At 37.2% G+C, this 13,147-nt stretch overlaps 1 protein-coding gene across 4 annotated transcripts in view; it reads right to left on the bottom strand.

Moving 5' to 3' along the window:
* Positions 1–13,147, bottom strand: part of tbxas1 (thromboxane A synthase 1 (platelet)) — a 379,177-nt gene that overhangs the window by 146,335 nt on the left and 219,695 nt on the right. For all 4 annotated transcript variants that reach the window (XM_028810450.2, XM_051935311.1, XM_051935318.1 and 1 more), the window contains one exon: positions 5,046–5,098. In XM_028810450.2, coding sequence (XP_028666283.2) covers positions 5,046–5,098 — 53 coding nt within the window. The remainder of the gene's footprint in view (positions 1–5,045; positions 5,099–13,147) is intronic.

Genomic DNA, 13,147 nt, shown 5'->3' with positions numbered 1-13,147 from the left:
AGACAGAGCACGTCCAAAACAAAACAAACCCCACCCTGCAGCGGCGTTACAGAATTAAAACAGAGATATCTTTTACAGTTAAATCCTTAATACTATCTGCCGAAAATGTTCTCATTAACAATATTTAAGCTTGAAATAATCTTCAGCGCTTTAAAGTTAAGATATTAAGATTGAAAAAAAAGAAAAAAAAAAAAAAAAAAAAAAAACAACCCTGGGAGTGATTTTAAAAACTAGTCTAGGATAAACCTGGTAATTCATACTGTAATAGTATAATGGTAATTGTATAAATAGTAGAACAAGCATTAAACCAAGGGTATGTAGTTAAACAGTCTACTTTAAGGTATAGTAAAATAAAAAAAATATAAACATATAACATATAAAGTCCAGATAAAAACAAAATAAAAGAAAATAAGAGATGTATAATTATAATACCAGTCTCTTTAAACATGGATCCAGCGATCAGATCATAGGTCTTTCCCGTGCCTTGATAGAATACGGCTCTTTAATTTTAATTAACTTTCAAAAAAGTGTCGGAAACAGCTTCTTTAATTCTTTTTCAGCTTCTTCTTTGCTGAAGAAAATATAATGTCGATCTTGAACTTCCACTTTCAGTTTGGCAGGATACAAGAGGCTGTATTTGATATCGGCTTCCCGTAGCATCCTTTTAATGTCGTTGTAGGATCTGCGTTTTGCAGCTGTTGATGGTGAGAAGTCGGGAAAAATACGAATAAGATTATTTTCGAATATAATCTCTTGCTTGTGTCTGAGAAGTGCCATCACATCAAGCTTACATCTTAGTCATTCGAAGCGGACAATAAAAGACCTAGGTTTAAAGGCGCTTGGTATCTTTGTGCGATAAGCCGTGGCTATCTCATTGTCGAGTTTAAAGTCATCTCCAATTATTTTAGACAGTAATTCTACTGCAAATTTCACTGGGCTTGAGCTTTCTCGTTTCTCAGGTATACCCTCAATTCTTATATTATTTCTTCTGCACCCATCCTCCAGGGCTGCAAGTCTGTCTCCAAGTTTTTTGTATTCCGAGTTCGCAGCTGTGGCTTTTTCATCGGCGTTAGATGCCATTTGTTCCGCTGTTTCCACTCGAGCCGTGAGTCCCTGCTTAACGTCTTCCAGCTGATCTGAAACGTCATTAATATGATCATCAAGCCTTTTCAGTTTGGAGTTAGTTTCTTCAATGTGTTCCACTAATTTCTCCAACATGCCTTTAAAGTTCACGTCGAAACGTTTAAATAGACGCGTTTCCTTATCTTTGTTATCCTTCTTGAGCTCAGTGGCCACCTTCTTAAGATCATTTGTGTTATCTTTCTTAAGCTCATTCATGGCCGTAACCATGGCAGTGGCCAGTGTAGTGATCATCTCTTTCTGTGTAGCGATCTGTGTAGCGATCATCTCTTTCAGTTCGGACAGTTCGCTTCTGCTTTCGTGCTCCGCAAGTGAAAATGCAGCTCCTGTTACAGGCTCGCGATGAGTAGATGAGAGCACGTCCTGCAGAGCCCTTTCTAGTCTCGAATGATCCTCAGAAATCGGCGATCCCTCGCGCCTTCGCTCCCATTTTCACTCTCGACTGGAGACGATACAATGGAGCGGGGTCCCAGGGATTCTGCGCACTCTTCTGCCTGTTCCAGGTCAGTCTCCGTGATGCCATACCTTACACTTGCACTCAGGCCGGAAGTCTGTCCGGACTTTGATGCAGCTTTAAGTTTCTTTTCCGGTTCTTTCTGACTTTTCTTCTTGTTACTCATGCTTGTATATTGTAGTGGAAGTTCCTTGGTCGGGTTAAATACAGGATACCTCTAAATAATATGAAATACGTGGGAAAATAAAGCCGCTGCTAGCGGAGCTCTGCTTCAGACGTCCATCTCCTATAAACGGACGAAACCAATGTTTTAAGAAAATAGACTCAATTATAACTTCATTTACTTGCAATTCAAAACATCCACGATTCCAAAGGGCAACTCTACAACAACCTAAAGTTTCAATTTTATTACTGGGCGGCAAATATACAAGCTATAAAACCTGAACATTGACACAAATTGATGAGTATTCACAAGCCTGGTCAGCAATAGAAATAAAATCTTGCAGTACTTCTTTACAGTATATTCCCTGCTCTGTGTCCTAGTTAATACAAACTACCATCATTACACTAAAAATCCAATTACCCTTCATTCTTTCAGAATATGGAAGCAATGTAGAAAGCACCTTAAGACAGAAAAGTTTTTATCTGTTACACCTCTACATAACAACCACCTTTTTCCACCCTCTCAAACATTACTGTATACTCTATTCAATGACTAGAAAATGTCTGGGATTAAAACACTTAAAGACTTGTACATAGGTAATGTCTTTGCATCCTACAAACAGTCACTCTTCAAATACAACTTCTCATCAACGCAATTCTTCTACTACTTTAAAGCTAGAAACTTTGCTAAACTTTGCATCCTATGAACAATCACATTCTAAATTTAACTTTCCAGCAACACATTTCTTTCACTACCTTCAAATTAGAAATTTTGTTAAGCAGAACCTGCCCAATTTTCTTCACCTCCCACCTCCCTCTATGCTGGAAAAAATATTACTCAGTTTTGAGGTCTTAGACAGCATTTCTGCAATATATAAAACCATTTTACAGTCCCTCCCTTTCAAAGATCCAAGAGGACAGTGGGAAAAGGATCTCTCACTCAACATCTCAGAAAAGAAGTGGAAGGTAGCAATGTAGAAAATTCACTTGAGCTCCATATGCGCAAAGTATACAATAATTCAACTCAAAATTATATATCAAGCACATCTGTCTCGTTTAAAATTGCCTAAATTGTGTCAAGGGCAAGATCCAACCTGCGAACGCTTGCTGCAATCAAGTTCCAGCCTCACTGGGTCACATGTTTTGGGCCTGCACCAAATTAACATCATTCTGGAGCAAAATTTTTAAATGCCTTTCAGACAGCCTTGATGTCACAATCCCTCCTGACCCATTAACAGCTGTGGAGAAAGACAAACAACTGTGATTGCCCTTTACTACACTATTGGCACATAGACTTATCTTGCTAAACTGGAAGAATCCTAACTCTCTTCTTTTAAGTCAGTGGGTAACTGACGTTGTATATTATTTGAAATTGGAAAAAATCTAATTCTTACTTAGAGGATCTATGCAGAAATTTTTCAAAACCTGGCAAGATCTAATAAATAACATTTTAGAATAAGCTTTTAAAGCACTGAGGAAGCAGATTCTCTCCCCATTTCTTTTTCTTCCCCATTTATCTTTATTCACTTATTAATTTATCTATTTACTTATTTTTACTAGCTTTAAGTTTTATTTTGCTGCCCATGCTCTCTTTCTCAGGGGTGGGGGTTGATTTGTTTTCAATCCTACTTTTGTGAAATTGATCTATTTGTATGGAATGTTGTGTGATTTCAATAAAATCAATAAAATTATAAAAAAAAAAAAAAAAAAACTTTGATGAACGGAACTTGCCCAATTTTCCTCACCTTCAACCTTGTTCTATTCCAGAAGAATTACTGATCAATCTTGTAGACTCAGATAGTATCTCTACAATTTACAAAAATAATTTAAAGCCTCTTCCTTTCAAAGACCACAGAGCATACTGGGGAAAGGATCTGTCATTCAATATTTCAGAAATGGAATGGAAGGCAGCCATGCACAGAATACACTCGAGCTCCAAATGTGCAAAACATTCAGTCGTTCAACTTAAAATCTTTTATCGAGCGCATTTATCTCAATTTAAATTGTCAAAAATGCTTCCAGGGCAAGATTTAACCAGTGAATGTTACAATCTAGCCCCAGCCTCACTGGGCCACTTTTTTTGTCAAACATCTTTACATGCCTATCAGACGGCCTTGGTGTCACAATCACTCCTAACCCAATAACAGCTGAGTTTGGTGTACTTCCAAACAACCGTAAAGTGGAGAAGGACAAATAAACTGTAATTTGTTTTACTATACTACTATCACGTAGACTTATCTTGCTCAAATGGAAGAATCCCACCACACCACTCTTAAGTTACTAGGTAACCAAAGTTCTCCTACTTGAAGTTGGAAAAAATCTAACTCTCACTTAGAGGACTAATTTAAAACCTTTTTAAAATATGGCAGGATCTAATCGATAACATTTTAGAATAAGCTTCCATTTCAGGGAAAAGGATATCCTTCTTTTCTTGCTCCTTTAATAGAGTAGCTTCGTTGCTGGCTTCTCTTTCTTTCTCTTGGCTGGGGGGTGGAATTTTTCTTTGATTTGTTAACTTTGACTGTTTGGAACTTTATCTGTTTCTAATTAAAATCAATAAAAATATAAAAAAAGTTTTAAAATGTGCTTAACACAGCCTTGTTGCTATGCAAACTTCCAAAAATCAAAATGGTATACAGTAGGTGCAGTTGAAAGATACAGGTCAGTGCATGATATTGGTGTTCATTGTACTGATTTTCAAATAATCTGTTGTGTTTTCCTGAAACAATTTCCAAAAGTAGAATATTATGGACAGACTGGCCCAGTGGCTTTTTATTTGTTTACACTTCTAATTATGTGTCAGGGCCCCATCTTTTCCATACTGGAGACATCAGTAACCTCATAATGGTCTTCCTTTTTATCTATTCCCCAGAATTGTTCCCATTCATTATAGCCCATAGAACAGAGACTCTTTCAACGTACAATCATTTCCAGGTCAGAAAATGTCCCCGTGGTTGACTGCCTACACTTTAATTCTCCACCACTCAAGTTCCTGGAGTTAAGACAGACTTCTAGTGACTGCCAACCTTTTTTACAACTGTAAAGATTTGTCCATTAATACTGCATCAAGAATAATCACCTTTTAGCTTTCTAGCTGTCACACAAGTGATTTGAACCACAACATAGTTAGACAAGCCCTTGTCCATGTCAAACTATATTGCCACAATTGTGGGTTTTCCTAAAATAATATGGACTATATAATTTTATCCTGCTATTCTCACATCTACATTTGACGTATTTACAGTACGTAAAAAAGAAACGTCAAGGTGCAAATTAACATTTGACTTACCCACATACTCTGCCATACTTTCTTATAAGTTCTTGATGGGCATCCCAAAACCCCTGTAGAAAGACACAAATACTCTGTGTTAAAAATGTAAATTAATATATACTGTACACATAAATGGATTCAAAATCTTTTAGTCTGAATTCTATTCTTTTTCATTTTCTTAAGGCATTTTAAAACTATTTGGTTACTACATCAAGGCTCTTGGACAATTGTTTGATTTCTGGCTGAGATTCACATTGTTGTGGATTTTTCCATTTTGCATTTGGTTTTCCCAAATAAAGATGGCTGCTTACTTTCCCCTATATCTGCCTGTATGGGCAAAAAAACTATGCTGCGTTATGGATAGATGGACAACGTAGTGCATATTATATATATATATATATATATATATATACACACATTGAAGTGCTGATGCTGGATAGATATAAGAAAACATTTTCACCCTTGTAAAGTGATCCATTCTGTATGAGAGCATGCACATCTGTCAGAAAAAAAATATTTTCATAATGCTCTTAAATATCTTCAAAGTTAACAAGCTGTTGACTACAATTAAGTGAATTTAATTTATAAATATTATTGTTTTTACATATCCTAAAGCAGTACGATTATAAAGGTAATTTGAAAAGAAAGAAGTTTTAAGAAATATGTTGTGAAAATAAACAGCTTTAATAAAATGCAAATTCTGCTCTGAAATACTAGATAACAATTTTTAGGGTGTTAAATGAAGTAGCATTGAAAAAGGCAAGAAAGAACTTGGTGTTGTATACTGTGGTGAGCGGCTGGGGGCGGTACCCAGCCAGGACGCCCGGAAGAACCGGAAGAGGGATTATGCCTACTCCGAACCACGAGGGGGCAGCCACCCTGGTTGGTATGGGGACCACGGGAACAGACCATGGAAGCTCAACCCTACAGGGGCCCGTGGTCACTGCCAGGAGGCGCAGAATGCCTGAAGTCAGCACTTCCGCCACACCCAGAGGTGCTGGCGGAAGGAATACCAGGGACACCCGGAGTGCTTCCGGGTGCTCAGCCGGCACTTCCGACACATCAGGAAGTGCCAGTGGAAGTTCATCGGGATGCACCTGGAGCATGTCCGGGTGAACATAAAAGGGGCCGACTCCCTCCATTCGATAGAAGAGAGGCACTGGAAAAGGCCTGGACTTGAGGGTGATTGGTGCAGGTGCGCTGGGTTGTGCGTACACAGTTATAAATAAGAAATGTATAATAAACGTATGCTTGGGTGTAAACCATCGGTGTCTGCCTGTCTGTGTCCGGGCTGCTTTCCACAATACATAATCATTACTTTAAATATATAGATATTTAGTTACAAATAATATATGTTGCCTAATCTGTCTCAAATTATGGTTGTATCATGCAGTGACTCAGCTGAGCTTTTATGTCTAAATAACATTTTGTGGAACAATCAAATCAACAGTACTCCATGCAAAAAGTTGCTATAAAAACACTGACTGCAATAGTAGTAACATTTATTTCATAAACCAATAGCTTTGAGAGTTTGTAACAACTTGAAACACAATAGAAACTTATTACACAAAAGCTATCACTGTCTGGACTGCTCACTAATGCAGAATAGCTACCTAAAATGTTGAAACCAATGTGACTTATAGACTTACTTTCACCACTGATTATCTGGTAATTGCCTTACACTGAATAATGCTGGAACACTTTGCATGTTGTGTACTTAATTAGTATTGTCACATATGGAGACAGTTTGCAGCATTTATTATCTGTTAAACAATAACAAAGTAGTTGTTTCTGTAAACCTTGACTGACACTCTATTTGGCCATTTGGATAATAATTTAAAAGATATCTTTAAATGTAATGCAAATTCCAAACTAATAATCTCAGAATTAACTATGGACCTCTATAAGAAGCTATATAACCTAACCATTTGTACATGTATTTACTAATTCTAAGACAGAAAGCATTCTTTACTAGGAAAAAAATAAAATGCTTTAAACAGTCAGTAAATGGTAACTAAAATTAACAGTAGCAGAAATTAAGCAGAAATGAGCAAATTAGCAAAAATAAATCTAATCGTTAATAAATAAAATACTAGACCAAGGTTCCTCAGAATGAGGAAGAGGCTGCTAAAAATTTATTAGAGGTCATTTAGGAACTTATTCCTTATTAATAAGAATTATTATGTGATAGATTTTTTTAGCTTATATATGCTAATGTCCCCACAAGAAAGGCTAAAGGATGAACAGCTTTGGGCACAAACAAACACTGGGTTGGGAAACTCAAAAGAAGTTAGCTGTGCTTTATACGCTTCTCTCACAAAATTTTCTAAACAGACAGGAAAATTAGCAAGACATTGATTTGGTCTGAGTGTATTAATCTTGTAGTAAAGCAAAATAACTAGGGAAAATTACAGAGGAAACATGGCATTTACAAATTGGTTTTATATCTAATATTATCTTTAATGTTTCTTGCAAACATTCAAGATGTTTTTAACAACCATCTTACAAAGCCAGATCCCATCCAGAAACCAACAACAGCCCCATCTTCACAGTGGGTGAGCACGAGGTGAGACGCACGCTGTGAGCTGTCAACCCACGGAAGGCAACTGGACCTGATGGCATCTCAGGACGCGTGCTGAAAGACTGTGCAGACCAACTACCTGGGGTCTTCACCGGGATATTCAACCAGTTTCTGTTTCAATCCACTGTGCCATCCTGCCTGAAATGCTCTGGCATACTGCCTCTGGCCAAGAAACAGACCATCACCAGTCTTAATGACTACAGGCCAGTTGCACTGACCCCTGTGGTTATGAAGTGCTTCGAGAAGCTCATCAGGAACCACATCATGTCATTCATTCCTCCCATGCTTGATCCGCACCAGTTTGTCTACAGAGCAAACAGGTCTACGGAGGACGCTGTGGCCACTGTTCTCCATGTTGTTCTGTCCCATCTGGAGCAGCAGGGGAGCTACGCACAGCTGCTCTTCATAGACTTCAGCTCTGCCTTTAATACCATTTTACCCCACAGACTGGTGACCAAACTGTCAGACATAGGACTTCCATACTCCACCTGCCTTTGGATCAAGGACTTCCTGAGTGATCGTACTCAGAGGGTTAGAGTGGACCCCTACTTCTCCACACCCATCAGCCTCAGCACTGGCTCTCCACAGGGTTGTGTGCTGTGCCCCCTGCTCTATACCCTTTACACCCACAATTGCATTCCTGCCAACCACTGTAACACAATTGTTAAGTTCGTTGATGATACCACAGTAGTAGGGCTCATCTCTGGGGGGGATGAGTCTGCCTACAGGGATGAGGTAGAGCGGCTGACAATGTGGTGTAGGAATAACAACTTGCTCCTAAATATAGCCAAGACCAAAGAGCTCATCATGGACTTCAGGAAAAAGGCAGACAACATCCAGCCACTCATCATCAATCGGGACTGTGTGGAGAGGGTCTCAGACTTCCGCTTCTTGGGAGTCACCATTAGGGAGGACTTGACCTGGGGAACACACACTGCTGAGGTAGTGAAGAAGGCCCAAAAGAGACTCTACTTCCTGAGAGTTCTCAGGAAAAACAACATCCCTGAGAAACTGCTGGTGTCATTTTACCGCTGCACAGTAGAGAGCATCCTGGCCTACTGTCTCTGTGCATGGTTCTCCAGCTGCACAGTAGCACAGAAGAAAGAGCTCCACAGGGTCATTAAGGTCGCCCAGAGGATAGTCGGCTGTCCTCTCCCCTCACTAGAAGAACTACATAGTTCCTGTTGTCTCAGGAACGTCAAGAAATTTTTTCAGGACCCATCACACCCAGGACATGCATTGTTTGTTTCAGATCCATAAAGACTAAGACAAATAGACTGAGAAACAGTTTTTATCCTTCAGCCATCACCATGCTGAATGCTGCTAAGTGGTCAATCTGACCAAGTGCACCTTCATGTTTACAATACAATACACTCTCATGTTTACAATACAGCTCTAAGTCAACATTGGCTATGGGACAAGTGCAATATGACGTATGTATGAATGGATAATTTTAGTTTTAATTTGAGTAATTGTGTTTTGTTTTTATTTTATTTTTGCATTGGAAAGTTGCACCTACATTTCATTGTACAATGTCTCATTGCTACAATGACAATGAAGATTTTGATTTGGTTTGATTTTGATTTGAGTTAGGACTTTTTGCTATATAAATATTCCCAACAATTTCTGTCTCTTACAATTAGTTCTGCCTTTCTTTCTTGTTAACCAGATGCCTATCTGCACTTTTGCCTAATATTTTACCTATTCATATTAGTTTTATTTCATTTTTTACATCTCTAATCTCCTGGCATGCTTTTTACAGGGTGTCCATAAAAGCAGCACTTCTTGGAGTAAATTTACATGTAGTACATTTTGCTTGTGTATTTGCTTAGATGATACATAGTTGAGACCAGGGGTTATGAAACAGATTTGGTACGAGACCAAAATGTGACAGAGCAAATACTGTTTAACGAGTCTCAGCACATGTCTCATTTGATATACTGTACACCTGATGTTTGTATATTCTACATAACTTTAATACAACTGAAAAAAATGTGTTGGAAGATTCCTTGTTACCAGAGAAAATATGCAGACAGGCTGATTTGGCCGATGGGGCACTATTTGATGATCCCAGGTATAGTCTATTATATAATAAATTTTCTAGTATTATAGTTACATAATGTTATATAATGATACTTAGATTAAACTGACCATTATCTACTTTAAAAAGAGAGTCATCTCAATTATAAATAATAATGCCCCCTAAGGTTTCTGCAAGTCAGTTTCAGAAAGTAGCAATTCCTGTTACTAAACAGCATTAGGTGAAAAATATGGCAGCTTACAATGCCTGTTTTTTTCAGTGATGCTTAATACCCTTGGATAAAAGCTACATATTTTGCAGTTTGAAAGCCAAACAAATGAAAGTAAATGGTTAGTATAATATTACATTATGTAGATCAGGAGAGAAGTGCAAATCATTTCATATGCTTAACTAAGAAAAAGCTTGTTGGGACAGAATGTTTTCCTCTGTAAATTGCCCACAGAGAAAGAATATCTGATTGTGTGCACATTAGATTTTTTATAGCAGTTTTTAACCACATATTTATTATTTTCACATTTTTGAAAGTGTGATTTTTGAACTATTTTTATCTAGATGTAACAACATGTACATTTCTGAAGTGCTGGAAAGTATTAAAATAAAGAAGTGGAGCGCTTTGAATAGTGAGAAAAGCACTATATAAATGCAAAGAATTATTATTACTGTATTATTATTATTATTATTATTAAGCATTAACTGGTAAAAGAGGCTAAGATTTTTTTTCCTGCAATTTCAATGTGTTAGATTTAAAGAGATTATCCATGTATCTATCTGTTTGTTTAATTATTATGTTACTGTTTCTATTTGAGTGTACTCTGTGAACTTTTGTGTGCCAGCTTATCTGACATTGCAGTTTCACCTTGGGATCATTAAAATACTGATTGTGTGTATTTCAAAGAAAACTGCATATTCATTAAGCTGTACAATGAAATTTCTTAGCTACAATGAATGATAACATTGGCAATATACTTCTTTAAAGAAAAAGGAAAAAATAAATCTGTAAATTAACAGGAAAGTGAACTTTTGCTCTTTTTAAATGATTATAATATAATCTTTACATATTCATACCACAAGAGGGGTGTATGGGCTGTAGTATGTCCGAAATAACCCAGGTTATGTACTACTGTTATATACTGCTATCACTAAAATAGGTATTTTCATTCATCTTTCATACCTGACAGAGTACAGTACTAGGTTTCCCTATTCTTCCCTTTGTAATCTTTATTATGTAGACTTTACCAAAATACCTCAAATCCCAGCTCTGTGGTCAGGGATTCTACTTCAGCATTTCCTTCCCCTGCCTTCCCTTCTTTATCTATAATCTCAGACAATTAGATTGAGTGAAAGAAAGAACAGACAAGAGAGAGTTACAGATTTAATTAATCATGTATTGTTGATTATATGCCCAAATTATAAGGAATCAGAATACAATGAGCGTTGGTTAGAAACCCATACAACCTATTAATGCTAGATGTGTAGATTCAGGAGGCACAATAACTTGTTAAATTTGTAGTTACATTTGATTTTTCCTAGTCAGCACATCATTAGTATGGCTGCTGAGACAGCAGCCCTGACCACAAGACATTTGTAATTCGTCCACACTAGCCTGGCAGTGAAAACAAAAACTTTTGAAAAGAAAGATTTCTAACAATGACACTTTAACTGCGATCTGGTTGGTCCATACTTATTTAGTGGTTCATCCCTAATTGAATCCTGCTCATTACAATATCTCATTCCTTGATTGGCCACCAGAAGTGCTGCTTTCCATGGCACTTGTTGTGTTGCTTATCAGAATGCATCTAAATTGCGTTTTGTACCAGTCACTAAAATTCTGCAATTATTCCAGTGGTCTGTGACATTACAGTTGTAGTGAAAATCAGATTGTAAATTACTTCATTAACAGCCCCTTATCAATCTTTACTACTTTAATTTGATCTGTTCAGTAAGGATGGGCACTTTCCACAGCAAAGTTAATTACAAGGCACTTAGAGAAATGGAAGGTTATAGAATGCAGCCAAACTCACAAGAATGCAGGACAGAGAGAGACACGAAAACACAATGCAGTAAATCAAAGATATAGACACACAAGCATCATTTATTATTATTATTATTATTATTATTATTATTTAAACATAATTTATTTCCACTACTGAGTTAGTTTTACAAATGTTGCTTGATACAAGATACACTTCAGTTGCTGTGGACTGTTTATATATAATCTATCCTCTCAAAAATGTGCGCAGAGTTGATCACTTTTATTTTTTTTTAAGTGTCACCTTAACATTTGCAGTGATTTTATTTATTTAATGACAAGAGGACCATCGCCAGTTTTGAAGACTGTTACTTTCAAATGTAATCAGCAAATTAACATGACATGGAGGCAATTCGCTGTGGCTCCATTGAGAATTTCTGCCTTTTTTCTACTTCTGTACATAATGATAGTCTTGAAAGCACATAAAGTGCAAGGAAATATGCTTTTCACAGGGCTCACACTTTTTGTCTAAATGACACCTCATTGATTTTCTGCTGATGCACGCATGCCCAGTATAGCCAAATGTCTATGTCGGATGTGTTTTCAGTTTTTTTAGTGTGGAGACAAATACTTTCATAAATGATGTGAAAATGCTAGTACGGATGTAGATCATTTTCTTTTCAGAATGACATTTTTAAATGAAAATGAAGTAGTTAATGGAGGAATGGCAAGAAAGGAGTCTTCTCTTTATGGAAAGATGGCAAGAGAAAGTTAGAAAGTCTCAGTGATCAATTTATACCATTGCAATGGGTCGTTGTGGTACAGAATGGCCTCCAATTCAAGACCATTCACAAAGAGACATTCTTCACATAGTGGGTACACAAACTGCTGTTTCACTCCTGCCCTCATGTCAAGGATTTCCTCGTCGGTGGATGGGCTCCTGTATCTAAATTCCTCCCATTCCCCTTGAAGGCAATGAGGTGCAGTGGCAGTTCTGCACCCCTTACCACCACCACTTATTCCATATTCTAAGTCAGTATTTAACACTATCTTCTAAAGTACAAGCGGCTGCCCAGATCTCTGAGAAAATCAACCTGGAGTTTATGACTGGATCATCTTCCATTTTTTTGACATTCTTTTTGATTACAATTACCCCATCATGACTATAAAATCAATTTTTATTGTTTAAACATAATGTGAGAAACGTCATGTACTGTAATGCAATATACTGTACACAAGTAGCTTAAATTCCACCTGCCAGATAAATTGCATTCTGAAAAGGATTCTTCTTTAGGTAAATGGGTAATTTCATTATACAGAAAAGGTCTAAAAATATTTCCATAATATGTGATGATGTATCTGTTCCAAAGCAATGTGGTGAAGCACATTAAGTGGCTTGTGGAAATGTGACTTTTTAGTTAAAAACAGTGTGGCTTGTCTCAGGCTTGTAGGAGCAGGAACACTCTATTGTGAAGCTATCTGGCCATAGGATGTTTAACAGGGAGGCAAGTTAATTGTTTGTTACATGC

The sequence above is a fragment of the Erpetoichthys calabaricus genome, chromosome 1, assembly GCF_900747795.2.
Source record: "Erpetoichthys calabaricus chromosome 1, fErpCal1.3, whole genome shotgun sequence".
NCBI classification, from domain to species: Eukaryota; Metazoa; Chordata; class Cladistia; order Polypteriformes; family Polypteridae; genus Erpetoichthys; species Erpetoichthys calabaricus.
This window is presented reverse-complemented; position numbering and strand designations above follow the sequence as displayed.